At 37.7% G+C, this 26,383-nt stretch overlaps 1 protein-coding gene across 1 annotated transcript in view; it reads right to left on the minus strand.

Annotated features, from left to right (window-relative positions):
* Positions 1–18,430, minus strand: part of LOC109843312 (tobamovirus multiplication protein 1) — a 31,253-nt gene extending 12,823 nt beyond the window's left edge. The window contains exons 1-5 of the mRNA XM_020412248.1: positions 18,170–18,430; positions 13,841–13,891; positions 9,850–9,883; positions 7,782–7,868; positions 7,620–7,671 (exon numbers count right to left, since the gene is read on the minus strand). Coding sequence (XP_020267837.1) covers positions 7,620–7,671; positions 7,782–7,868; positions 9,850–9,883; positions 13,841–13,891; positions 18,170–18,292 — 347 coding nt within the window. The 5' untranslated portion in view covers positions 18,293–18,430. The remainder of the gene's footprint in view (positions 1–7,619; positions 7,672–7,781; positions 7,869–9,849; positions 9,884–13,840; positions 13,892–18,169) is intronic.

Here is a 26,383-nt window from a genome sequence, read left to right on the forward strand (position 1 = left end):
CGCGCGCCTCGTTGTGCGCTTTGCGCATGGTGCGCGTAAGGGACCTTTGCGCCCCGCATTGCGCTTTGCGCCTCGATAACACTGGATTTGGGTTCATAAATTCTTTCTATGGGTTCATAAAGAAACCCTTAAACATGAGAACAGGTCAAACGGGCAGTGTTATCGAGGCGCAAAGCGCAATGCGGGGCGCAATGGTCCCTTACGCGCACCATGCACAAAGCGCACAACGAGACGCGCGCCTCACTAATTGAGACGCATAACTCAAACTAATATTTGCCAACATCATAAGACAGAAACATATAAGCAACATATTAGTTACCTACATCCAAAATTATGAGAATATCAACTTAAATCATCAAATTATGCTAACTGAATTTTTAAAGTAACAAAAAAGATACAAGAAACATGTATTTAAATCATCAAATTAAGTGATTAACAATTATGAGCATATGTTTATAAATTGTCACATAAAAAGATTAAGAAATATAATTAACAAACATGACTGTTTATAATTTTCTAGTTAGTATTCTTAATTGATATTTGCTACTTAGCTTGAAAAGATGAAGAATGAATGTAATAATTACATATTTACATGTTCATAATTTGCTATTAGCATGCTAATTAGAGAAGGAAGTTACAATTAGCAAACAAGTATACTAAATTACTAATTATTGTGTTCTTTTTATAGGTAAAACATGAAAAGATGAAAATAGATTAGCAACTAGTAAGAAAGAGTATATTACATGATATAAATATGTAATTATGTAAATTATTTAAAAAAATAGAAGAAAGAGTATGTTACATAACACAGGTGCGAGGCGCACGTGAGGCGCGCGCGAGGCGCGAGCGAGGCGCACGCCTCGCTGCGTGCAGCGCCCCGCCTCGCGTGCGGGGCGCATTTCGTCCAGGATGAAGCGCCCCGCGCCCGGGGCGCGCGCCTCAATAACACTGCATATATACATATATGTATGTGTATATATATGTATATGTATATATATACATATATGTATACATATATGTATGTGTACATATGTGTACATATATGTATACATATATGTATGTGTACATATATGTATATGTATATATATGTGTACATATATGTATATGTATATATATGTGTACATACTGTCTTGTCTGGCTATGTTACTAGTAGATTCAAGAGTTGTGATGGGGGTAGCTTTAATATTTTCTTTTCCTATCTTTATTGGTTCAAAGGGTGGATGTAAAGATTCTATTTCTTTATCTTTATTTGTTTTTCATGTATTGGATATCGTTTTTAAAACGAATGCATTTTTTTCAATAGGTAAATGTTTAAGAGAATGTTTAGATCTTCTAAATATATAGCTTCATATCATAAGAAAAAGGTATATTTTGCTTGATGTTTCGCATGAAGTCATAATATACATATGCTTGGAAAAACCACTCCTTTTTGTTCCTAATTTTTTGAGAATTAAAATCTTTCCTTAGGAATTCTTTATCAATCTCAAAAGATGTTTCATTATTAAAATCTTCAATAACATTTATACTTGTTAACGTAGGATTGTATTTAATCTATTTAGAGTTTGCAGCTCATATATAGGGAATTTTCATATCTAAGGGAGGATAGCTTAGAAACTTAGGTATTATAAGAAAGACTTTAAAACTTAACATGTCAACAGCAAGGGATAAACACGGACGGAATATCCCTAGGTGCACTTAGCTAACGGGCAAAAACCATGTAAACTGTGACCACTAATTAAGAAAATAAAGACTTAAAAATGAGGCAAAGTAAATAAGCTAGATATTAAGCAAATAGTAGTAACTCAAAAAAATTCGCAGAATCCTCAACAATCAACAACATCGGATGAACACAGAACAAAGTTGTGTCAGTCGCGACTACAGTAAAAAAAGAGAGAACTAAGAACAAGTACAAGAATATGCTAGAGTTTCTAGATCATACTAGAAATGTCAAGGAATTAATATTCAATGTAAGCAAAAAAGCTTAAAAATAAAATGCTTAAAATTAAAGCTTTTATAAACTAAACGTACAGTTTTATAGTAGTTTTTTACTACAGATGTCTACAATTATTTTATTGTAGAATAAGCATTATATATGAGTGTAGGCACGCACGCGCACAGGCGCGCACACGCACGCATAAATACGCGCGCGCGCACATACATGACTATATATATATTGGTGAAAACTTGTGTCAACTTAAGTGGATAGGGAATAGTGTGTCCACCAAAGTTTTTAACCACTCATATTGCCTAGGGATCCTTATATTATATAAACAGGTGTTTTATATTAATAAATGTGTGGCTACAAACTTTGGTGAACATCAACTTAAGTTGATAGGAGTCTTGCTATATATATATATATATATATATATATATATATATATATATATATATATATATATATATATATATACACACACCCACAAACTACGCCAACGCACATACATACATATATAATATGTCGTGGTGTATACACATACATACATACATATATATATAGACACACACACACATACATATAATAGATATATATACACACACATACATACATACATACATACATACATACATATATAGAAATTCTTATGTCAACTTAAGTGGATCATCCACCAAACTTTCTATTATGATGATGTACTAGGGCATCCATGCAAGATATGAAGAAATTATATATTATATATATATATATATATTATACTATATATATATATATATATATATATATATATATATATATATATGTGTGTGTTGTATATATATATATATGAGTAGATAGAAAGTTTGGTGGACAAGGCCTCTTGTCCAATATATATATATTATATATATATACTATATTATATATATATATATATACTATAGAGAGAGAGAGGAGAGGAAAACTTGTGTCAACTTAAGTGGACGTCCACTAAGTTCTTATCATTGATGATCACTTTGATTGAGACTACATTGTGGATGATCCGCCTCCGTTGAACTTGATCTACATATTCTAAACCCCAACACACCAAATTTGGTGTGAATCCGTTATCCGTCATGATTTGACCCTCCGTTCGGACCATGTAAAAAGTTCTATTCATTCGAAACCGTTAAAATTGATACGAGTGGATGAAGGATCAAACCATGACGGGTTCACCCCCAAATTTGGTGTGTTAGGGTTTTAGAATATGTAGATCAAGTTCAACGGAGCGGATCATCCACAATGTAGCTCAATCAAGGATCATCAATGACTAAGAAACTTAGTGGACGTCCACTTAAGTTGACATAAGTTTTCCTCTTTCTCTCTCTCTCTCTCTCTCTCTCTTATATACTATTATATATATATATTATTATATATATATATATATATATATATGAGTAGATTGAAAGTTTGGTGGACAAAGGCCTCTGGTCCACTATATATGTGTGTGTGTATGTATGTATCAACATTGTTATCGAGGCGCAAGGCGTAATGCGGGGCGCAAAGGCTCCTTACGCGCACCATGCGCAAGGCGCACAACAATGTGCGCGCCTCACTAAATTGAGGCGCACAACTCAAACTAATATTTTTTAACATAAGACAAAGAAGCATGTAAGCAACATGTTTATAAATTATCACATAAATAAACCAAAAAATATAATTTCACCGACTAAATCACGAAAAAGTCTTAATTAGCATGCATAACATAGAGAAGTTCATAAGTTTCTACAAATCGCAATACAAGATAATCTCCAACATAAGTAGAAATCTATGAAACAAAACAAGCAAGTAACAAATAAGAAATATGTATTTTTATTTAAAATATGATATATGTATTATATGTATTTTTATTTAAAATATGATATATGTATTTTTAAGTAACAATTAAGTGATTAAAAAAACATGATTGTTCATAATTTGTATTTTTAAGTAACAATTAAGTGATTAAAAAAACATGATTGTTCATAATTTTCTAGTTAGCATTCTTATTTGCTGTTTGCTAGTTAGCATGAAAAGATAGAGAATGGAGGTAAAAATTACATATTACATGTTCATAATTTTCTAATTAGCATGCTAATTAGAGAAGGAAGTTACAATTAACAAACAAGTATACTAAATTACTAATTATTGATTCCTTTTTATAGGTTAAACATGAAAAGATGGAGAATGGATTAGCAACTAGCAATAAAGAGTCTATTACATGATGTAAATATGTAATATGTAAATTATTTAAAAAACAGAAGAAAGAGTTTATTACATGACGCAGGTGTCAAGCGCACGCGAGGCGCGCGCGAGCATGTGCGTGCAACGCCCCGCCTCTTGTGCGGGGCGCAATTGCCCCAGCCCGCAGGGCCACGCGCCCGGGGCGCGCGCCTCGATAACAATGTGTATCAGTCAAAGCTTTCATGTTTGCAAAATTACTCTCCAGTTCTTTCATACTAAACTTTTCTACTCCTCTCACATAAAAATATTGGTTTTTAAACTGTGCAATGCTAGAAATGTTCAATAATGTTCTAACATTTTATTGTTTAAAAACCAAAATTGTTAAGTGAGAGGGGTAGAAAAGCTGAATGTGAGAGAGAATTGAAGGGTAATTTTGCAAATACGAAGATTTAGGGTAATTTTGCAAATATGGAAGATTGTAGAGGCATATATGCAAAAAACCTGTATAAAGAACTGTATAGGGTCATTAGACTAGATCTCCTAAGAGAGTACCAGAGAAGACTTTTATATATTTCAAGTTGTATATATGTCCAGTTCTTCACATATCGATGTTTTCTTACATTGTAATACCCAATATTTATTCTTGCAACTACATATCTATGATGAATTAGATAATAGGTGTTGCATGATCTTGCGATAAATAGTTGCAAATACAACAAAAAAAAATTGATATGATTTTGTAATTAAAATATGAAGGATGTACTAATATGAATTATGAATGATTTCATGCAAAATTTGTAGGCATATGTTGAATGGATGATGAATGTTGGAGGTATCATTTATTGTAGAAGAAAAGGGACACATATGTCTTGATTACAAGAAGGTAGAAGTGACATAATGGAATCATAAAAGATGAGGTGGAGGGGAAGATAGCATCATTGGAAGTGAGGAAATGGACATGGAATTTACGTCCATGATATAGGATGAAATGGAGAGGAATATTTAACCCCCTCCTCTCCTCATTCACTCTTCATTCTCCCCTTTATACCCTCCAAAAAGAAAAGAGAAAGACACGAGGAAGAAAAGAAGAAGAAATAGAAGACAAAGAAGGAAAATGAAAAGGAGATAAAAAGGTAAATGCTAGAAGAATCCAGTCTTCGATTTTTGAAATAGACCATTTGAAGGTTTCAACTTTCAATTAATGTTTCGAATTTACTAATTATTGGATAAACATACTTATTGCTTGAGTTAGAAGATGATATTTATACATGTATCTACAGAAAAGCCAAATAGGAATACGTAGTAACTTTTGAACAGCCACGAAGAAACTTGGGATTACAAATAATTTGTGAGTAGGGTATTACCCCCCACATATTCTTTAATTTACAATATACTAGTTTCACACATGAATATATTATACTGTGTTTATCATGGCTATACACACATGGAATTTTATGTTAAAGATATCATTAAAGTATTTCATGGCCGACGTAGACACGACTTGATTCTCACTGATCTTGATATATCTAGACATTTGATATTGCAATTGTAGGCCATACATGACATGTGAATTTTACTAAATGATATTTGAATCACATTGGTATAGGAATAGCATTGTTTGCTAGTTAAAGACATGCACCAAGAATTTAAGTGATTTTCCTATTGAAGGTAATGACTATTGACTGGAGCCGTTGTATGCAATATAACCTAGAAAAATCATCATTGTATGCACTTTCATTGGATATGGTGTAAAGAATTCCACAATAGTTATTCTTTCTAGACGGCTAGTTATCATAGGCAGTCTAATAGTAGAGTAAGAGGCTGCTTAATTTCTATGCATAAAGATAATTTGAAAGTATATTTATTATAAACTCCTTTGGATAAATTTTCATGAACATGTTATTTACAAGGTTGTGGAAAGCAGAAAGCAAAAAAGCAGAGCGAAGTGGCTAGATGCTACTTAGGCTTTTTTGGCTTAAGCAGAAAAAAGTGCCAAATAGGGGAAAAGGTTGAGAAAATTAGGAAAAACCATAAAACAAATAAGAATTGGAGGGAAAAAGTATACAAAGGCATATTTGATAGATTTATAGAGATGCTAAGCATGGAGATGTACAACAACAATAAGACTCAACAACGCAGTACTACCCACATACTATAAACAATGTAATGTGTTGTAAAATGTACATCAAATAGTCAGGAAGTAAGTGAAGTAATATAAATTATCAAAGGGAAAGCTTTTGGTGATCAATCGCTTTTGGGGCTTCCTTTCGCATCCGCTTTTAGTGGGTTTTTCGAGTGGAAAATGGCTAAGGACCCAAAATGCTTAAGCAGCGCTAGAGCACTGCTTTTTGTCTCTTTTTACAGCATTGATAATTCTAACTACAAATGTATTTAATTTGTAGATTACTGAGCACGTAGTGAGCTCACCTCGAAAATGGTTATCGTTTCAAATTAGTATAGTTTCAGGTATTGAGTCCGACGAGCTTTAAAAATACGACGATGATCATTAGCTACAACCCAATACAGTAACTCAGTAAGTGCATCAGTTATAGATTAGTCTCATTCAGAACATCTGCACTATGTATGTTATGAGCACTATGTTTGACATGAGCACGACTTCTATTATATGCTAAGGAGTTTTTGGAGTTAATATATAATGTAGTTTAGAGGATGTGAATATCTTATGACCATACAAATAGATGTACAAACCAATAATATACTTTTGGATTTGAAATATAATGTTATTATGGATCATTGGATCATATACCTGAAAAATTATGTCTGTTAAACATATTGGACTTACGCTTTGCAAGTCCTCTTGTTAAGGGGATTAGTGGTTGATTGTCATGTGCCTTGAATTTATTTTTAATTGATATTTGTGATGGTTTCGGACGTGACATATACAAAAGTTTTTGAAAATATATAATTGCTCACACACTCGTGTTTCATATTTATAAAGTTTGGATGTTTGTGTCTCAGAATTGTCATGGTATTTAAAAGTTGTCAACTGGTGACTATCAGACCCACAAACTAATTCCAGAAGATAAAAAAATAGGTTGGGCAGGTCCCTCCCCTCCCCACCCTTACTCCCACCAAAAAACCTTATCCTAAAGCATATACAACATAACTTACATACATAATTTTTCAGTAGCATTAAGTTTTCCAAACCAATGGTCTCCCTTTCAGAAACTTCTTGGATAAAGAACTCCAAATAATTTTTCCCCCGTAAGATGAACTCATACAAAGCATGGCCCGAACTTATTGTGTTTCTCGCTTAATATCTTGAGAAAATGATACAATGTGACTCTAATTGCCAAGACTAAATTTCTCTTGAATAACATGTTTTTAAAAAATGCAAATATCTCATAGATATTTATGATAATAAACACCAAAGTAAAATTTGAACATATGGGCCATAACAGTGATAGAGGTGAAGATGCATAATCAAGATATAACCAAAATACTTACGTAGTATACCATGACATAATAATAGAGGTGGAGATAATACCAGAACGATAACAGCAGAAGGAATGCAGCTAAAAACAAAATCTGAGGGCAAGCTGCAAGGAAATAATCTATATGAGACCGAGATCACTCTTCAACTTCTCAAATGATGACCAAACCCATTGGGGGCATATAACAAGTACAGCTATTTTCTTGGGTGACATACCCATGAGGATAAATCCAAAAACATTTAACCAGAACAACCATCCCTGACAAGTTGCCAAAAGAGAAGATGTGAAATACAAGAAGTAACCTGCAAAATAGTCAATTCCATGTCAGTAGAAAAAGTACATGGATGTGAGTGGATCAGAGAAATATATATTGGCCACTACTATATGAGAATTTTCACTATACCGTCCATGAGAACATGCTAAACAATGAAACAAAAAAAAGTTTACACGATATATGGAGTGTCAAAAAAAAAACTAAAGTTAAAATGTGATATAAGATAATAATGGAATGTTGGTAAAAAGGAATGCAAGGCTATCATGCTCCAATTTCAGCTGACACGTGACATGTCCAGAATGCTATATTGTTCAGTGAATATAATAAGTTAATAACAGCTACCAAGCTTATCAAACAAGTATATTAACTTGATTTATGGGTGTAATATCCCAAATTTTATAGGATTATATGAAATTAATATAATTGTCATAGGGGTTAGGCAGATGATTAATAGCTTCGGCTTTTTCTTCACAACTATTTAGAAAGAGGCTTGCTAGTATTAAAGAAACTACTCTAATTATTAGGCACTTCATAACCCCTAAGACAATTATATTAATCTGATTAAATCTTATAAAATTTGGGATATTACAGTGGGTACAGAAAGGAAACTTGATCTATACTTACAGAAATGTCTTATAAGATGATAATGAAATGCTGGTAAAAAGGAAATGCAAGGCAATCATGCACTAATCTGAGTTGATAAGTGGCATGTCCAGAATGTTGTACTGTTGAGTGAACATATCAATACCTATGAAGAGGATAACAAGTGATACAGGTACAAAAAGAATTTCCAGTCAATCAAGTTGGAAAAACAAAAAGATAATAGCCTGTTTTGGTTCGGTTAAGTTATTCAGGATTTTTTTTTTTTTTTGTACTTGTATCCCTATGAAAATATTCAATGTAGGAAGGAATTAACATAACAGTCAGGATAACTTTAAACGCAGTAGCATTAAAAAAATTGATAACCCCACCAATAGTGGTAATAAATTAATGTTTATAAGTCCCTAACCTTCACTTTTACTATAATAATGGTATGAAGTCTGACAAAACAAACTACAAATATCTATCTATCCATGAGTCTCACCCAAAGTTGCCCACTCTTTCATCTTTGATTTCCATCATGCCTAACACACCTTAAACATCAATACCATTGTCAAATCTAGCCTTTTACATCAAGAAGGGTTGACTGTGAACTGACATATAAATTGAACGATTTTAAAGAAAAGGTTGACCAGATTTTTCCAGCAACCCAACCCAAGTTTCTTCTGAATTGCAGGATGAGATAACTATGCTCAGTTCCCTTGGTAAGAAAAAAAGATCCCAACTGAGAAAACAATATAAGAGGCAAGAAGTGAATTAATAATACAGCTTGTAATACACTGGGCCAGAAAAATTCAAACAAATAGCACATGAGTAACCCATTACTATCAATTTTGGTGATTAAGCCATAATATTTGCAGTAATGAAATATCAAACACCAACACCTATAAAAAAAATTAACTAAACATGGGAGCATAGAATTAAGCCTTAGCCTATCAAAATCCTAGAAGGACAACAGTTGAATCATCCAATATTAGCAGACTACAGCTCTATAAGAATCCTACACTTTCAAGTAAAAAACATCCAATTTAAGACGTTTACATGCATAACTTATGATTGCTTGATCAAAGTTTTGATGTTATGTTGTGCATACTAAATATTACTTCATCTGGTTGTCATGAAATGTTTTACTTTATAAAGAAAATAAAGCAGAGAAAATAAATCAAATAGGAACCTTATGCAGTGAGGATAAAACAAAAGGTATCTTGATAAGAACTAATATTCGATAACATTTAGACACTTGAAATGTTGCATAGAAATAGCAATGCCCATAGACATGGAACTCCCGATATTCCAGTGTCAAAACTGTCATGTTCTTAGAAAGCCCATGCCATAGTATGAATTTAACTAACTATAATCTCCGAACATTATACACATAGCAAAATATTCAACTAGTTCTGGAACCTCACCTATGTTGGATGAGCCAATCATGAGATGGAAAATCTGCAGATAGGTTAAGCATTTGATCAATGATCATAAAAATGAACAAATAGTCACAGCAGATACAGAATCTCTATAAAAACAATACACAACAGTCATCTGTTTACAGTATCAAAAGAAAATTCAGTAAGTACAAAGCTAAAAACATGTGCATTTTGCTGGTGATTCTCTTATTTTCTGCAACCATCATTAATTTTATGCAGCCCCTCAAATTCTCAATCATTGGTTTTGAGTTTTGTCTTAAGTTAAATTTGACAATCTCCTCATTGATGTGGGTCGGAATTGTCATGTGACTCGACTATAACTTTTCTAACATAGTCAAGGTTCTTTTCCGTTGCCTTATGCTTTATACGCCCCAATTGGGCATGCTAAAGTGGGTAAATATAATTGGGTTCTACTAACAAATTTTGTGATCCCATGAAGGAACTGGGCATGTTCTTCGTAATGTTGGCTCACATCTATGCCTGCTATTTATTCTTCAGTCATGCTCCTTCATGGATTAGCAGTAGAACTAGTGTCATTAGTAGAATTAGTGTGAGACTTTTTTTTAGAAAGGGAACGTTGCTGGTCTGTGGGGTCGTCGTTGCTCTGCCTTAAGATTGTCTTGGTAAATGGTAAGGTCTCTAAGGTACTATTTGTCTTTTTTCAAAGGAAAAGTAGTACTATTTATCTTTTTTCAAAGGAAAAGTAGGTGCTGTTTATACTCACTCGAATCAGGTATTGTTTATACTCAGTCTAATTATCCTTGCTGAATGGACTTGGAGATGTCAGAACGAACTTCAACTCCCAAGGGAACAAGCTACTGAAAAAAATCTACTATCATAGAAGGTGGATAGAATCTTCCATCTCGGAAATTCTCTTCTAAGACTTCACGGTTAAAATAATGTTCCAAATATCTTAAAGTCAACAAACAAAAAGTTTCATATAGACTTGGGCTTGCATCGCAGAATCCCGTTAATGACTTAAACCCATGAAATTTAAAGATCATGTGTAGTTGACTCTTATTAGCAATAGACATTTTAAGAGAAACATCAAAAGGTTTTCTTTATGTTCTTTGCAACTCATTTGGGATCGAGTGGCCAACTCTTCTGTCAAAGATTTGTCACCTCTATTTGGCAAGGTTTTAAATATCGGATATCGGGGAAATATCGGATGGCCAAAATTCATATCGGATTGCGGATATCGGGGAAATATCGGGGATATGTGGTAAATATCGGAATGCTATAATGAATGTTTGCATACATAGTATAATTCATTAAAATGTAATCTCAACATATGTAATAAAATTTAAGCATACAAAATATGAATAATATATGTTTAGGATCACTAATCAACCTTCTAAAACAAACAAAAGTGCAAAGCAACGTTGCAACATTCGATCTGCTTTTTTTAGGGAAAAATGTCATTTGATATAATGGGGAAATCTTGATATCTCGTCCAAAAATTCCAAACACGGTATATTATTTTGCAATAAGCTATATAAAAAGATATATTGGTCCACATATCGGCTAATATATCGGGCATATCGGGGATTTATCACTCAAAATAGCCAAAAAGTAGTAAAGGATATTTAAAGACCATATCGGTTGCAACAAGCCCTGTAAAAGGATATATCGGGGGATATATCGGGCCATGTCAGGATATTTAAAACAATGCTATTTGGAAGCAACTCAAAATTAAATTTGGTTTTACGAGAATTCCTCCCTAAAATTCTAGATTTTTTCTACTCGTGGAGGAAAAAAATTAGAAAATGTCATTGACATACTTGGGATTATTTTATTATGACTGTGGTTAGGATCTTTTGGCACGCAACAAATAATAGAATCATATTATATTATGCTAAATCTTTCTTTTTTAAACTAGGGACTCATGACAAGTACGCAAAATTTTGAGCAGATTCCCCAGCACTGTAGAAAAATCTATTCCAGTGCCTGCACCTCCGGGAGTCATAGATGCTTAACAAAGTGAAGTACATAATGTATCCTGATCGTATCCTCCCAATGCTTCCTTGGAAGATGAAGAAAGAAGTGATTTTGGCATGTAGTTTCTAGATTTTTTTCTTTTTCTGGCTGATTGTGATGTAAGTCATTCCCTCTCAGAAACTCTAAGATCTTGTTGACAGTACGCCTAATTTCTTCATCATAACTAATGACCAATGTAGAGGGAGGACTTGATGTCAATCCATCACACAAACCTATAATGATAGGAAAAGATGCCTTTCCATAATTGTTCTCACACTTTAATACTCCATTGTACCTTACATGCTTTGTGATAACTAATAAGCATTTATTTTATCTGAAAGTACACTGCATAATCTCCCTGTTACCTTACAGTAAGCTTGTATAGACCTCTTTTCTTTTGTGTAAATTTTCAAGAATTTATCTTAGTAGCTATAATGACAGACTTCTCTACATATCATGATAGTTTGTACAACTGTGTATTTCTGTTTTCTTATAAATAGGCAAAACAAAATGTGCTTCTCTTCCATCAGATAATTGTTCCCTTAATTTTGAAATGCTTTAAACAATTACTTGGCCATAATAACTCCTTATTCCTTAAACACTCAAAATTAATAGGAAGCATCATGGCATTTATCTATTTTGTTTTCGTTTTCTTTAAAGTATCACTTCAATAAGCTTAATATTTCCAGAAATGACTTAACATTTTATTTAATTCTCCTGGAAGTTCACATTAAACATGTTATGAATATAACTTCACTATTCTTATTTTTTTTGTCCCTTCACTAGCGCTGTCTTATCTCCGCTCATAAAAATGAAAGTCAGTTTTTCCTTATTCCCCTCACCGTAGAAGGCTTATCTCCCCCTGAGAAGCACATATACTTAAAGATATGAGTTTTCATTAGACAGATGTTTATTAACATTCTCATTTCCCCTGTTATACATGTTTCTTTGACATTTTCACTAATCACACGTTTGCCCATCTTTATAAATCTTCCTTGCTTTAATAAGGAGCATATAACATTTTAAGTGTTAAACATAGAAATCAGGTGGCTTCAAGATATCTAAATAACATAATTAGAAAGTAATTAGTGAAGCAGTTGACTGTGTGAAAAATCAAGATACCTATTGATTGATATGCAACGATAAATGTAAAAAGACAGAAGAACTTGTATGCTCAAGAAATGATCATTTAAGATTCAAAATAAAAGACACTAACAAGAATAAAAAATGCCTAGTGCAAACTGAGCATAACAATTAGCTCAGTGATTTGCAGAAACTCGCTGCAAAGCTATGTTTTTCAAATACATACAAGTAATGATACTAAATTGTTGACATCAAATATCTCGTATAGCAAATCAATAAATATGGACAGAAATGGTAAAAGATGTAAGATTCTGCATTAAAAAGTTAGCTAGGTCTGTATAGAACAAGTAGCGAAGAGGATGGAAAGGCCTAAATTAACATGGACAGTAGTTGGAAGGAGAGAATTGAAGTACCTGCTCTGACAAGGATGTTTCCCTTAACATAAATCAATAACAAAGATGGCTTAAGGCTAGCCAGAAATAGAAAGGACACAGCTTGATTATAAACATATACTATTTAAAGTAGAAGTTATTATAGGATGATTGGCAAAGGAATCATAAAATGGAGCTTAAACAGTTGGAATAGAGTTTGACGGTTATGGATGATAGTACTCTGAAGCTATATGTTAATAATTGTCAAGCATGCGAGCAGGTACAATCTTACACTAAAGACATATTTATCATACTTTGTTCAAATGCTGCTGGAAACTACAATAACTATAGATAACTGGTTATACATTAATTGATCAAAGCATATTATTTGAAGGTATCCTTAGATAACAGTTTCCGCAAAACTAGAAACGGAATTGCTGCTATAATGATGACAAGGAGGTTGTCAGCTATGTACCCCAGGGAGCAAAAACACAAAATCTAGTATCAATGCACAGTTGATACACAGAAAATAACGTTCCACTTGCCTTTTGCCGTGTCCACCCAAGTTGTTGATTGCGGAAGTGAATTCTCAATAGCTGTAGGGAGACACCGATCAGTATAGGTCCACGCAAAGTAGAAGCATCAAGCATGCACGGGCAACAGAAGATTAAAAAATATACAAAAAGATATTGTTTGAAGCAATGCATTGTACTTCTTTCATGTCTGAGACAAGGATTCATTGTTTATTTTTAATAATAATACATCTGCTTTACTGCATTGCTTGAAGTAGTGACATGAGAAGGACAAAATCATTAACACCAAATCCGCAGACCACTATTCATCGCTGCAAGAATCCATCAGACTGCTAGCGATTCTACACTTCTAATATACAATCTTGTACATAGGACAAAATGGGTAAAGAATATACTATCCATTCTGTTATCACATTTATATTTGCTTGCAGACAGGACTGCTAGCTGCATCCACCAAACAGAAACTGGTCACTCTCCTCCTAAAGGAGTTGCTACCAGCAAACCAACAATGAAACCATCTAGAGATATTGTGTCTGAAAAAATTTTATTAAATTGGATAGACTTTTTGGGAAGCTACTGTTGCTCACCTATAATATTCTTCTTATATAAGTACTAGATTTGTGATAATAAAGAGCACGGAACACTCCCTTTATAGTGATGTCGGCCTCACACAGGCTTTCTCTAAGTACTCATTTTATTTTGGGTGCGTAGGTGTGGCTTTCTTTCCTTGCTATATACTATGTTCTATTTAGATTCATTAACATCTCACTACATGTGGGTGAGCTCCAAATTTTCCCAAACAAAGAGAACACTATTGCATCAGTAGCAATGACAATGACAATAACAATAGTAATAATAATGAAGTAGCAACTTATCAACCACTAGTTGCACACTGAAAGCTAGGTGCAACAATATCACTTCTGTTCCCAAATTTTCTGATAACTAAAGTTAAGAACCTTCTGGGAATTAAATTTTATAAGTTAATACATCCATAAAAGTAAGGTCATAACTTATTTCGATTGACAGAAAAAGAAATTCATAGAGTCAAAAATTATAAATCAGAAACAAGTCTTAAAGTTGAAAGTCACATCACGAAAACCAGATAACCTAGGAAGCAAAGAAAAAAGCCTCGACCATGGGGTTGGAAAGAAGTCCTAGCTGCATTAAGGTGATGGACAGTGATTTATAGGAATGTTAAAGCCAAGTCCTTTTAAGTTGTATCCTTAGTCAAGAAGCATCTTTCAACTATTCACGTTGTGTGTGCAAAAGAAAAAATATTCATGTGTGTGCATAGGAGCAAGATGCAACCTCACCCACTCATCCATCTTAGCATTTTTTTTCCTTCTCGCAATAGAAAAAAGCAAGTAGATTGGCATGAAAATACAATATAGAAAATTACTCACCAACTATGAAAATTGATGTCTGGATGAGAATATCAACCTTTTACCAACAACTTAAATTATCAGCTTAGCATTGAAGATGTGCAGTAGGACTACGCTAAAATTCACCATACACTAGAGGACCAAGGTTTTAAATATCGGATGTCGGGTTCATGTCGGATGACTGAAATCCATATCGGATAGCGGAAATCGGGGATATATCGGGGGACATTGATTAAATATCGGATTGTCATATCGGGTAGTGCGCATATGTATAATATCATGTCCTAAATGTAATCTAAGCATTCATAAATTCAATATAAACATACTTTATAAATTCTATAGACTAAACATATAAAAAAGTAAATAATATATGGATTTGTGTTCATAAATTCTTTCTATCAGGTTCATAAGGAACCCTTAAACATGAGAATGAGTCAAACGAGTTTGAGTATTTATCACTAAACCCAAACCTGATAAAAAAAAGTATCTTAAAAAAAGTACCATATCGGTCGATTTTTCAAAGCTAAAAAATAGGTCGATATGCCCGATATGACCCTGATATTTCCGATTTGGCCCTGAAAACCGATATACGAGTTGAAAACGTCTATGTCACGTCGGTCAAGCTCTCAAACCGATATGTCGGCCGACATGTCGGACATGTCGGTCGATATTTAAAACCTTACTAGAGGTTATCTTGAACTTGCATGAAAGCATGGAAGAGTATCTTAAATTAATGTTAAATAGGATCAAATTCATAAATCCAAACAGCTATTTGCTGTTAAACAATATAATATAGAACAATACCCAGGATTGTGACTAATAGTGTGGGGAATATGTTGATAACTTGTTAAATATGAGAAACAACATGGATGAGAGGGAAACAAAACTGACATTTATTTACATCATTTTATGAAGGACAGAGATCAAATCCCTGATCTTGGATATGCTAATTCTTTTGAAGGGTGATCTAATGGATCTACTAGCATATCTAACATAATCATTAAACCATTTAGTCATGACCCTCAAAGCTTCCTCTATTATGTAGCTATCAAAAAACAATGCGACGCAGATTGATGAGGATGATTACTGTTAAGAATAAAAGCCGATTGAGCCACACTTAAGGTTTCAACATCCAAAAGAACTACACAAAACCTTTCTCCCCTCTGGAAAAAGGGAAAATGCAATGTGTCAATGTAGCTATCAAATACAAGTATCTTAATGCCAAAAAGGCATTAACATATTAAGTGCTTATGCTGTAGTAAATATTTATGGTAAGTTTTGAAACTCCCTTTTAAATATGGTGACTAGGACTAGCTATTGAGATAGAACGTGACATCTTGGAATCCATAGCTTTGCATTAAAATCACATCATTGGTAAAGTTATAGGAGAAAGGGATGGCGTCAAAAATTTTGAGGACTTCTACCACAGACTGACAATCGAAGCAATAAACTATTTATTATAAATTTCACAGAATGTTGTCTAGGACATTAGTGGTGAAAGACAACAGTATAATTCTTTGAACAATGTAAATGGCCTTGTGAATCGCATAGGATTAAAGGGTTAGGCAATGAGAATTATATGATATGAGTGGATATTTCAACTTAGAAGTTGAACCTTGTAAGATATGCATTAATAGACTAATGGTTGGCGGATACAACTGGGTATGTATGCTAGGGGTGCTAAACCGTATCCGTATCCCAGGAAATATCTATAACCGTATCCATTAGGATATGGATATGGTTACTCAAATCTATAGCTGATAGGATATGGTTAGAGATATGGTTTTGTAGTGAAATATCCAAATCCGTATCTGAAATATCCAAATACATAGTAATCATATTGTGACGATAGTTTTAATCCTTCAATTCATAGATTTGATAGTTTTAATCCTTCAATTACGATAGTTCTTTTGTATCACATGAACTATATTTTCCTTCGATTATGGATTTGAGGTTAATTTTGATGATCAAGACGTGTAATATAAGCTTTTTAGATATAATGTACATATTAATGAACTCTTTTGTATCACCTAGTTTTCTCATATCCGTTTGTATTCGCATGCATATCCGCTTATATATCCCCAATCCGTATCCGATTTTAGCGGATATGGATATGAAATTTCCTCACCGAGATATATCCGTATCCGTATCCATATCCGATATGGGTAAGCGGGTATGGATACGGTAAGTATCATATCCGAACCGTATCCGGACGGATACACCCAAGGTATGCCCCTTCAGTTTCAATGTATTCTAAATTTTTTGATGATGAAAGGTTCCCATACAAGCATAGAAAACAGCCGCTTGGTTTGAATGAATATCGTACCGGTTGATCCCATATTACTCATAATGTATTCTAATCTTTTTACTTATGCTATGCTTAAAACCTTGGAATATAAGATCCTTTTGATAGGCAACAAGCATGTTGTTTCCCTTCTATTCTAGATAAGTGTCATTTTTTTATTTAAGACTAATTTGAGAATTCATGAAGACGATGGGTTTGATTTGACCTTGATTCGGGTAAGTCAAGCCCGATCCGAGCTCCGGAGCTTCCCTAGAATCCTAGTTAAGGTATGAGCTGATATGAACATAGTAAGCAATCAACTTGTTTCATCTAGACAAATATGTACAAGTTACCAGAGCGAGATGGGGAAACAAAAAAAAACAAAATCTAGGGGGGATAACTGAGCAACCAGGACACGCCACTAGACTTTGCTCGTTAATGAACCGCATTCCACATCGCACGACAGAAATAATAAGAGGCAAACTCGGAGATCGAGGAAGGGATTCCAAGAATCGAATGATCAATTAAATTGGAGAAAGAAAAAGGAGAACGAGAGAAAGAGGGGGGAGAGAGAGAGAGAGAGAGAGAGAGAGAGAGAGAGAGAGAGAGAGAGAGTAGAGGGGGGAGAGAGAGAGAGAGAGAGAGAGAGAGAGAGAGAGAGAGAGAGAGAGAAACCTGGAAGAAGGCGAGGGCAGCAATTGATCCATCGACGGCAGAAAGGAGGGCATCGGCGACGAGAAGGGAAGTAGGGAGGCATCCCTTTCTCGCCTCCACCATCCAATGCATCATCATCACCATCCCTTTTCGTTTCCCTTTCTTCTCCTTTCTTTTTTCCCCCCTTTTGGGTAACTTTCGAGGGGCCCGCCCTGTAGATCTCCAATGGGCCGGAGGCGACGAGGACGAGGACGAGGACGAGGACGAGGACGAGGAGGACGGCTCTTCTCTCTCTCTCTCTCTCTCACTCGCTCAGGCGGCAGGACGCTTTAGGCTTTTACCGATTCCTCTTTCTATTATCAGCGATTTTTTTTTATTATTATGTATAACGAAGCTGCGTATCCTCGTTTATTTTCGGTATGCGCTAAAGAGTGAGCGTGGGTCTTGGCGTTAGTGTTGGGTTTAAAACAACATAAAATACAAAAATAAATAGATACATAACAAAATAGTAGGGTAATAAATGAGGGAGAGGGAAGCGGACGCCGAGGGACGAGGGGAGGACACGAGGCAGGGGGGTGACGATAAATTTCGAAAGGACCAGTGGATGGGGCTTCTGATGGACGGCGCAACGAGTTTGGGGCTCGCTCCCCACCCCGCGGTAATGTGTTCGCGTTTTTAATAGCGATTGATTATCACGGCACGTGAATTTCATCGGACAAATTTTTAAAACCACCCTTTTTTAGATTTTATTTGTAAAAAACTATCCCTTTTGAAAATAATTACAAAAACCGACCTGTTTTCAGCCCAGCGCTGAAAACAGGTCGGTTTTTGTAAAAAAAATTCAACTCCCGTGATGTTTATCGAGAAATTAAACTTCACGGGAGTTGAACTCCCGTGAAGTTTAATTTCTGTTTAAAACTCCACGGGAGTTCAACTCCCGTGGAGTTACAGTCCAACATTCCAGAGAGTCGATCTCTGGGAATTTTGGACTGCAACTTCACGGGAGTTCAACTCCCGTGAAGTTGCAGGTTTTCCACAGCATGCATACGTCGACCTATTTAACTCATATATACAAATATTTACCTGTTGACAATAATTACTGCAATATATATATTATTTAAACACGCACGAATCAAACAATACGCAAGAAGATCACATATCGAGCTATAATTGATCCATAAAAGTATAGTATTTGAAAATTCATACAATTTACAAATTTTAACAAAATAAGTTCAAATACAACCCAATATAGCTCCTCTCCTTCCTCTCCCTCTCTTCCCCCTCCCCCTCGCTCTTCCCCGCCCCCTCTGCTCTGCCCCCCTCACACGCTGATGAGCCTCAATATCTGAGTAACCGGCTGTGTATGAGGCTGCGAAGTAACCGGCTCCATCAGCATGCGAAGTGGCTGGCTCATCAGCATGCGAAGTGCCGGCTGCCATCAGGATGCGAGAGTGCCGGTCTCCATCAGCATGCGGAAGTGGTCGGCTCCAGTCAGCATGCGAAGTGCGGCTCGCATCAGCATGCGAAGTGCCTCGTCATCGTCACGTGGCCGACAGCGCCGAGTGTACGGCTGGCCCAAATGATCGAGACTTGTCGCTCACGGCCTGCGAACTCGTCGACGTGAGTCTTATGAAACACCTGTGCTATGGTCTTCTTGATCCTGCCGAGGAGCCCTAACGCCACCTGATCCTGAATCTCAAGCACGGTCGCATCAATATCAGCCTCAATGCTATCAAAAGCACGGAACTGTGAGGTAAATAATTTATTAAGTACCAACTCAAGAAAAAAATATTATAATTTAGCTTAGAAACTTACGTAATCTCTCTCGTTCATCCCACTAGGGATGTAACTGTCGGTCGGTGGCCATGGCATGTGTCCAGCTAAGGGCTGTGGATCACGTGTGATATCCCAATACCAACCCATATACGCGGTATAGTCAACAGCCGTGGGCCTCGTATCCTGGATGAAATCCCACCTGTGAGCCCACCTGTCTATGTAGGCCGCACGGACTACGACCCAGTCGGTATGGTGCGAAGTAGGTCGCCGCCGATGAGAGATCTGCTCGACAGGCTCTGGCACATGCTGAGAGAGCGTAAACTGTCGTAGCACACGGTCAGGAAGAGAGATCTGCTCGACAGGCTCTGGCACATGCTGAGAGAGCGTAAACTGTCGTAGCACACGGTCAGGAACATGCATCTCCACGATCTCCCAACAAATCAATGGAACTCTCGCTCTCCACAAGTCGGGACTATCTCGGCAGATGGGTGCAAGAGAATGCATATCCAGCTCCGGTGGTGTATAGGGTCTCCACTTGAACTGAAATAAGATAAAAAATTTATCAGTATCAACAACAAAACTATAATATTCATAACAACTTGAGATTTATATTTACCTGTTCGTGTTGGAGGCCATCAAGCTCATTGCGGTAAAACTCACGATGGCGCGTCGTTGATCGGTACTTAGCGTACCGCACGTTATACCTATATGCAGAATAGAGAATATATAAGTACAAATTCAGTGCGAATAAAATTTGTGTGTACAATTATACCTGTACGCCTAAGGAAACTGCCCCTGTAGGTCACGGTGCACAAGTAAAGTAGGGCGTCCAATATGAATGCGCTCCCATGACCAAATCTGTATTAATGTGCAGCATCCCTTGAATTCTTTATTCTGCATCAGGGATACTCTACTCAGTTCTCGATACAAGTATGCCAACACCCCCCACGACAGTGCTTCGCATACTCCAAAATCCTCTAGCAACGGCAGCCATCGTGCATGTACAAGGGTCTTGCTCGCATCAGGAAAGAGCACGCACCCTATCATGTGCAATATGTAAGCCCGAGCATGGAATTGGAGCGTCTCCATACTGGCATCCTCTGGTATGTCGCCCTGAAATGTCTGACGAAGTCACGATAGCTTCATCGCACCACTCCTCAAGTCCGGAACCTGTCCAAGAAGCCGGGCACATACCTCCGGCCAACTATGATCATCGGTGTCCGTAACTGCCGGCCCATCGATCTGAAGCCCAAGTATGACAGCCACGTCCTGTAAAGTGATGGTGCACTCCCCTATATGCATGTGAAAGGTATTGGTCTCTGGCCTCCACCTCTCAATCAAAGCAGTGATAAGTGACCAATCAAGCCTGATATATGGAACCGTCGAACACTCCCGAAAACCAGCCTGAGAGATCAGCGCTAGAACTCTCTCATCCTCAATGACCCAAGCTGAATGGCTCTGGGAATGCTCGATCATGGTAATATCAGGTACGGACTGCACGTCAAAAAATTTGATTAAGTATAATGTGAAAAATTAAAATTAGTACCAATGCTAACTAGCATATACAAAAGATGTTTTACCTGTACTGAGCCAATATAATCTGAAACGTGGCTCGCCTGGAGGGTCAAAACGTCGGGGCGTCTCGGTCCCGGATCCATAATGAATAGACCTGTGATTAAAATATGAGCATATATACAGAGTGCAATGAACACAGTATCATACAGAACATATTACAAATAACGAGTATCATACGCTTCAAAGATAACAAATATGAATGCTAAAGGTGATCTGACATAACACAAAACACTACATAATGGAAATGCATGGGTGAAATGAACACAGTATCATACAGAACATATTACAAATAACGAGTATCATACGCTTCAAAGATAACAAATACGAATGACATAGTGCAAAACACTACATAATACAAATCAACGCCTAATACTAACTGGACACCTATTTTTGTTGTGACCCGGTTGATCACATCTACTGCACTTATTTCTCCTCCTAGCTCCTTCACGTCCGTCATCCATACTATTTCTAATACGCACAGAACGAGGGCGCCCCGCCGATCTTTTACACAATGGAGGTAATATCCGTGGCCCATCTTGTGTCCAATGTCGACTATCGTATGGTGGACGAAAACACTCTTTGTACGTTTGTTGATAGTTGTATGCAGAATACCAAGCGTCGACAAGTTCATAATGTGAAATGCGAGCACCACCCTGTAGGTCGGAGCAAGCTGCTACAACATGTGAACAAGGAATCCATTGTAGTTGCGGTACATTGCAAGTGCACGTATAAGTGTGATCCACCAACATATTGACTTTGTAAGAGCGATTTTCTCTATGGGTTATTCCCTCGAGCACCTCCCATTCATTAAAACTGTATCGTACAACCTGAAATGACCGAGCTTGTACAATCCGAGCCGCTAGCATTTCATCAACCTTCGGTGTTAGCTGGGAGCGCATATTTTCACCAAGTTCTCGACGTCGAACAAAGAATTTATTAAGCCTGTAAAAAGTTTTAGCAACTAGTGCCTGTATTGGCATGCCGCGTGCTCCCCTGAGCGCGCCATTGAAGCTCTCAGACGCGTTCGTAGTCATCATACAGAACTGTTTGCCGCCATCCTCATATAAAGCCCACTTATCAACATTGTTTGGACCCAAACTAGTTTCGATCCAATCATGTGCGGCTCGTGAAGTGAACTTGATCCTCTCTCTCGTATTTGTTCATAAACATATTTTTCTATTGCACATATCGTAGCCACTTGATATTTGAATGCCACTTGTTCTGTTCCCCACAACAGGATAATTGCAAACCACACTGAGGTGATACTCACGTGAGTTAGTTAATGTAAGTTTGTGTAATTCATTAACCAACTCATCGAAAGTACACGATTTTGTTATGAACAACGGTCTCGTCGTGCCTCCTTCATAAACGGGCATATTATTTTCGAGGTAATTAATCTTCCCATCATAAGAACAGAGAATTACAATTCAATCGTTCATCGTTACCTCTGAAGAGTGAAAAATTCAAGATCAATATTACACGAAAAACCAAATAAATATTGATTATTACTAATTTTTACATTTAGGTAGTAACTCTTAATACAATAATTTTCGAAATTATTGATAATCACTAGTAGAAAATCGATCAAACTAGACGGAACAATCTAGACGGAAAAAAATTCCGTCTAGTTTGGAGCAAACTAGACGGAAAATTTCCGTCTAGATTGTTCCGTCTAGTTTGGATCAAACTAGACGGAACATTCTGTCTAGTTTGACAAACGAGACGGAACAGTCAACCTAGACGGAATTCCGTCTAGGTTGACTAGTCAACCTAGACGGAATTTCTGTCTAGGTTGAGGCAACCTAGACGGAAATTCCGTCTAGGTTGTGCCGATTTGGGGGGAGGTGGCTGCCGAGGGGGGGGATGGGAGGGTGCTCTGCGAGGGGAGGTGCTTGCGATGGGGGAGGGATGGTGGGCTCAGGGAAGGGGGGAGGGGGGGAGGGGTCGAGGGAGGAGCTCCGGAGGAGGGGGCGCAGGGGGCTGTCGATGGGGGGAGGTATTGAGGGGCTCAGGAAGGGGGGAGGGGGCTGCCGGATGTGGGGGATGGCGCGGGCTCAGGGAAGGGGGGAGGGGGGAGGGAGGGCTGCTGCGAGGAGGGGGGGGGGGCTTGCCTGCAGGGGGGCGAGGGGGGATGGAGGTGAGGAAGGGGAGGGGATGGGGGCGGCTCGGGGAAAGGGGTGGCGGAGCGGAGGAGGGTCCGGAGGGGGCTGGCGAGGGAGGTGGGGAGGCTGGGGAGGGCTGGGATCAGGAGGGGCGGTATGAGGGCTCGGGAAGGGGGGGCTTGGAGGAGGGTGGGGTCGGGAAGGGGGGCGGCTGAGGTGGGGCTTGGGGGGAGGCCGGAGGAGGGGGCATGGAGGGAGGAACGGGGAGGCGAGGTTGGAGGCCGAAGTGAGGATGGGGTCAGGAGGGGCGGGAGGGCTGCCGTCGGGGGCAGGGGGGAGGCCGGAAGAGGGGGGTCGGAGGGGGTTGGGGGGAGGCCGGAGGAGGGGGTCGGGAGCGGGGTCGGGAGGGGGAGGAGTGAGAGAGATAGCTTTGGAGAGTAAGAGGACTGAGCATTTGATATAGGTGCAGAGAAAATGACATGGACAATGTTTGCGTGAAGAAATATAAAACATGTGATGTTCATGATAAAGTATTCTACATGTTGATTACGAAGCACGGTTTCATCTTTTATGACAGGTATTACAATAATAAGATAATTAATATACCAAAAGTATCAAATAATAATATATGTCACGTCACATAAACCTCTCGAATCACATGAACTTCCATGCTCGCTTAAACGCCAACTTAAATCTCTAAGTATATCGACTCAGGACAGAATCTCCTTCAACGAGTGGACCATCACTGCAGCGCTCGCACAACATCCCAAGTCTGATTGTGCACCTTCCTAGTTCGCGGTGAATAATGGGAATAATTTGAAAAAAACAGGAGGGCTTGAACATTCGAAATTAAGAGGGGCCCTTTCGAGGGGGAGCGGGACAATAATGATTATGGGGTCGCATACTGAGGGAGTGTCGTCATGGCGGGATAAACAGCCACAGTCCAGCTATAGCGTATGGGTTTGTGGGGAGGTTTGGAAGAGGAGCCAAATACTATGAAAATAACGGAAAGTCAATTCACACCCTTGTACAAGACCTATCTTAGGGCTTGTCATAGTTGTTGAATGTGGAACGCAAAGGAGGGTAGAAAAGAAGCGAGTGATGGAAAGAGTAAGTATCTCGATGTTGCACGCGCAAGGATCTTTGAGACGGGAGAACGTAGGAACACTGCCATGGAGAAGGAAGTACGGGGGGATGTGAGGTATGCCAGGTAGGAACATGACGGAAGAAGGCGAACGGCGCACCCATGAGTAAGGTAAAAGAGAGAGTGGAGGCGCTCTCAGATAGTAATACTTCCTCGGTATAGAAATGGCCGAGAACACAAGAGTTCACTATTCATACCACACTGCAAATGCTACAATAGCAGTTTTGAGTGGGTGAGGCGGACAAGCAAGGGCATGGGACGAGACGACTGGGTACACGGAGGGTGGTGAGTTTTTTTTTAAAAACTATTACGTTCACCCGACAGTATATGTTCTAATACGTTCGTTTGCAACAGGGTATTGTGCGTGTAATTTAGTCTAAACAAAAATATATATAAATTTTCCTATGACACCAGCTTTTTGTTTCCTGCGAAAAACAATATATCTCGTGCTTTTATTTTATAATTAGTTTTGGAAAAATGACCACCAAGCAACAAAAAGCTAACCCCTAAAAAGATTTAATAGCGGGGCCTGCATGATTTTCCCCTCCCTCACTATAATTATTTGAGCGCGCGGTTTGTCGAAGATTAGACTCTCGGAGAATTTCGGTTTTAAAAGGCCTCCTTATTTTTTTGCGGGATGCCACGACCCTATCTAAAACTCTCTTGCTTTTTTGTGTCAACTTGTTACATCCCCAGCCTTGGGCCAGCGTCGCCGGTGTGTGATCTCTATTTGATCTCATATCCACCTTATGTGACCAATGTATAATATGATATCCGGCCCCGCACTGCTATCGTACCCGGGACCCACTAAGACTCCTCGCGCCTGACAGCGGCAATTGTGGCCTGATGCTCTTTGACGCATATACGAAGGAAAGGGTGTCCGGTTAAAAAAAGAAATAAAAAAAGTCGGCCTAGTCTATCTTATATATCTATATCTATACTGGGGTATCTATTTAGCTGCGATGACACCGTAACAACCCATCTATCATACCAATCGATAAATGGTAGACACGTCAACTCCTGTGTTTTTATTTGCAGTGTTGCCCAGCCAGTCTGTCACACCCACCTGCGACCACACACATCAAAAATTTTAGCTTTTGTGTGAGTTACAAAAGCACGACAACTGATCGCTGTACCGATTGTCGACTCTTATAACACACACGACTCCAAACACCGGTCCGATTATAAAACTACACACACACACTGCCACACCTGTCCACCTCTCAGTCCAAAATCCTTTCACCACGTTCACTCTCTGAATATATCCTCCTCTTTCGCTATCTCCTCATTTTCCACTCACTAAACAAAATCCACTTCACACTCCAGGCAAGGCGCAAACAACACACGCACTACACTGAGTATCTCTTTATTTATCTACTCTAGTCTATTTATTTATTTATCTTATTTGTTATCACTCTCAGAGTGCGTTGCCCTAAACCGTAGTATAAGCCGCTAGACCCTCATCATTCGCTCTGTTTAATTTGAATCCCACCAATCCATCTAATGTAATATTCAAAGCTCGCTTTCTCCTTTCACTCAGATCAATTCCAAGTATCCATCCCAGCACGCTTATTGGTAGGAGTGAGTGTTTAATTCGAGCGCAGAAAAATGAGTATTACTTATTAGGAAAGGGACGGG

This window comes from Asparagus officinalis, chromosome 5 (assembly GCF_001876935.1).
Source record: "Asparagus officinalis chromosome 5, Aspof.V1, whole genome shotgun sequence".
Taxonomy (NCBI): domain Eukaryota; kingdom Viridiplantae; phylum Streptophyta; class Magnoliopsida; order Asparagales; family Asparagaceae; genus Asparagus; species Asparagus officinalis.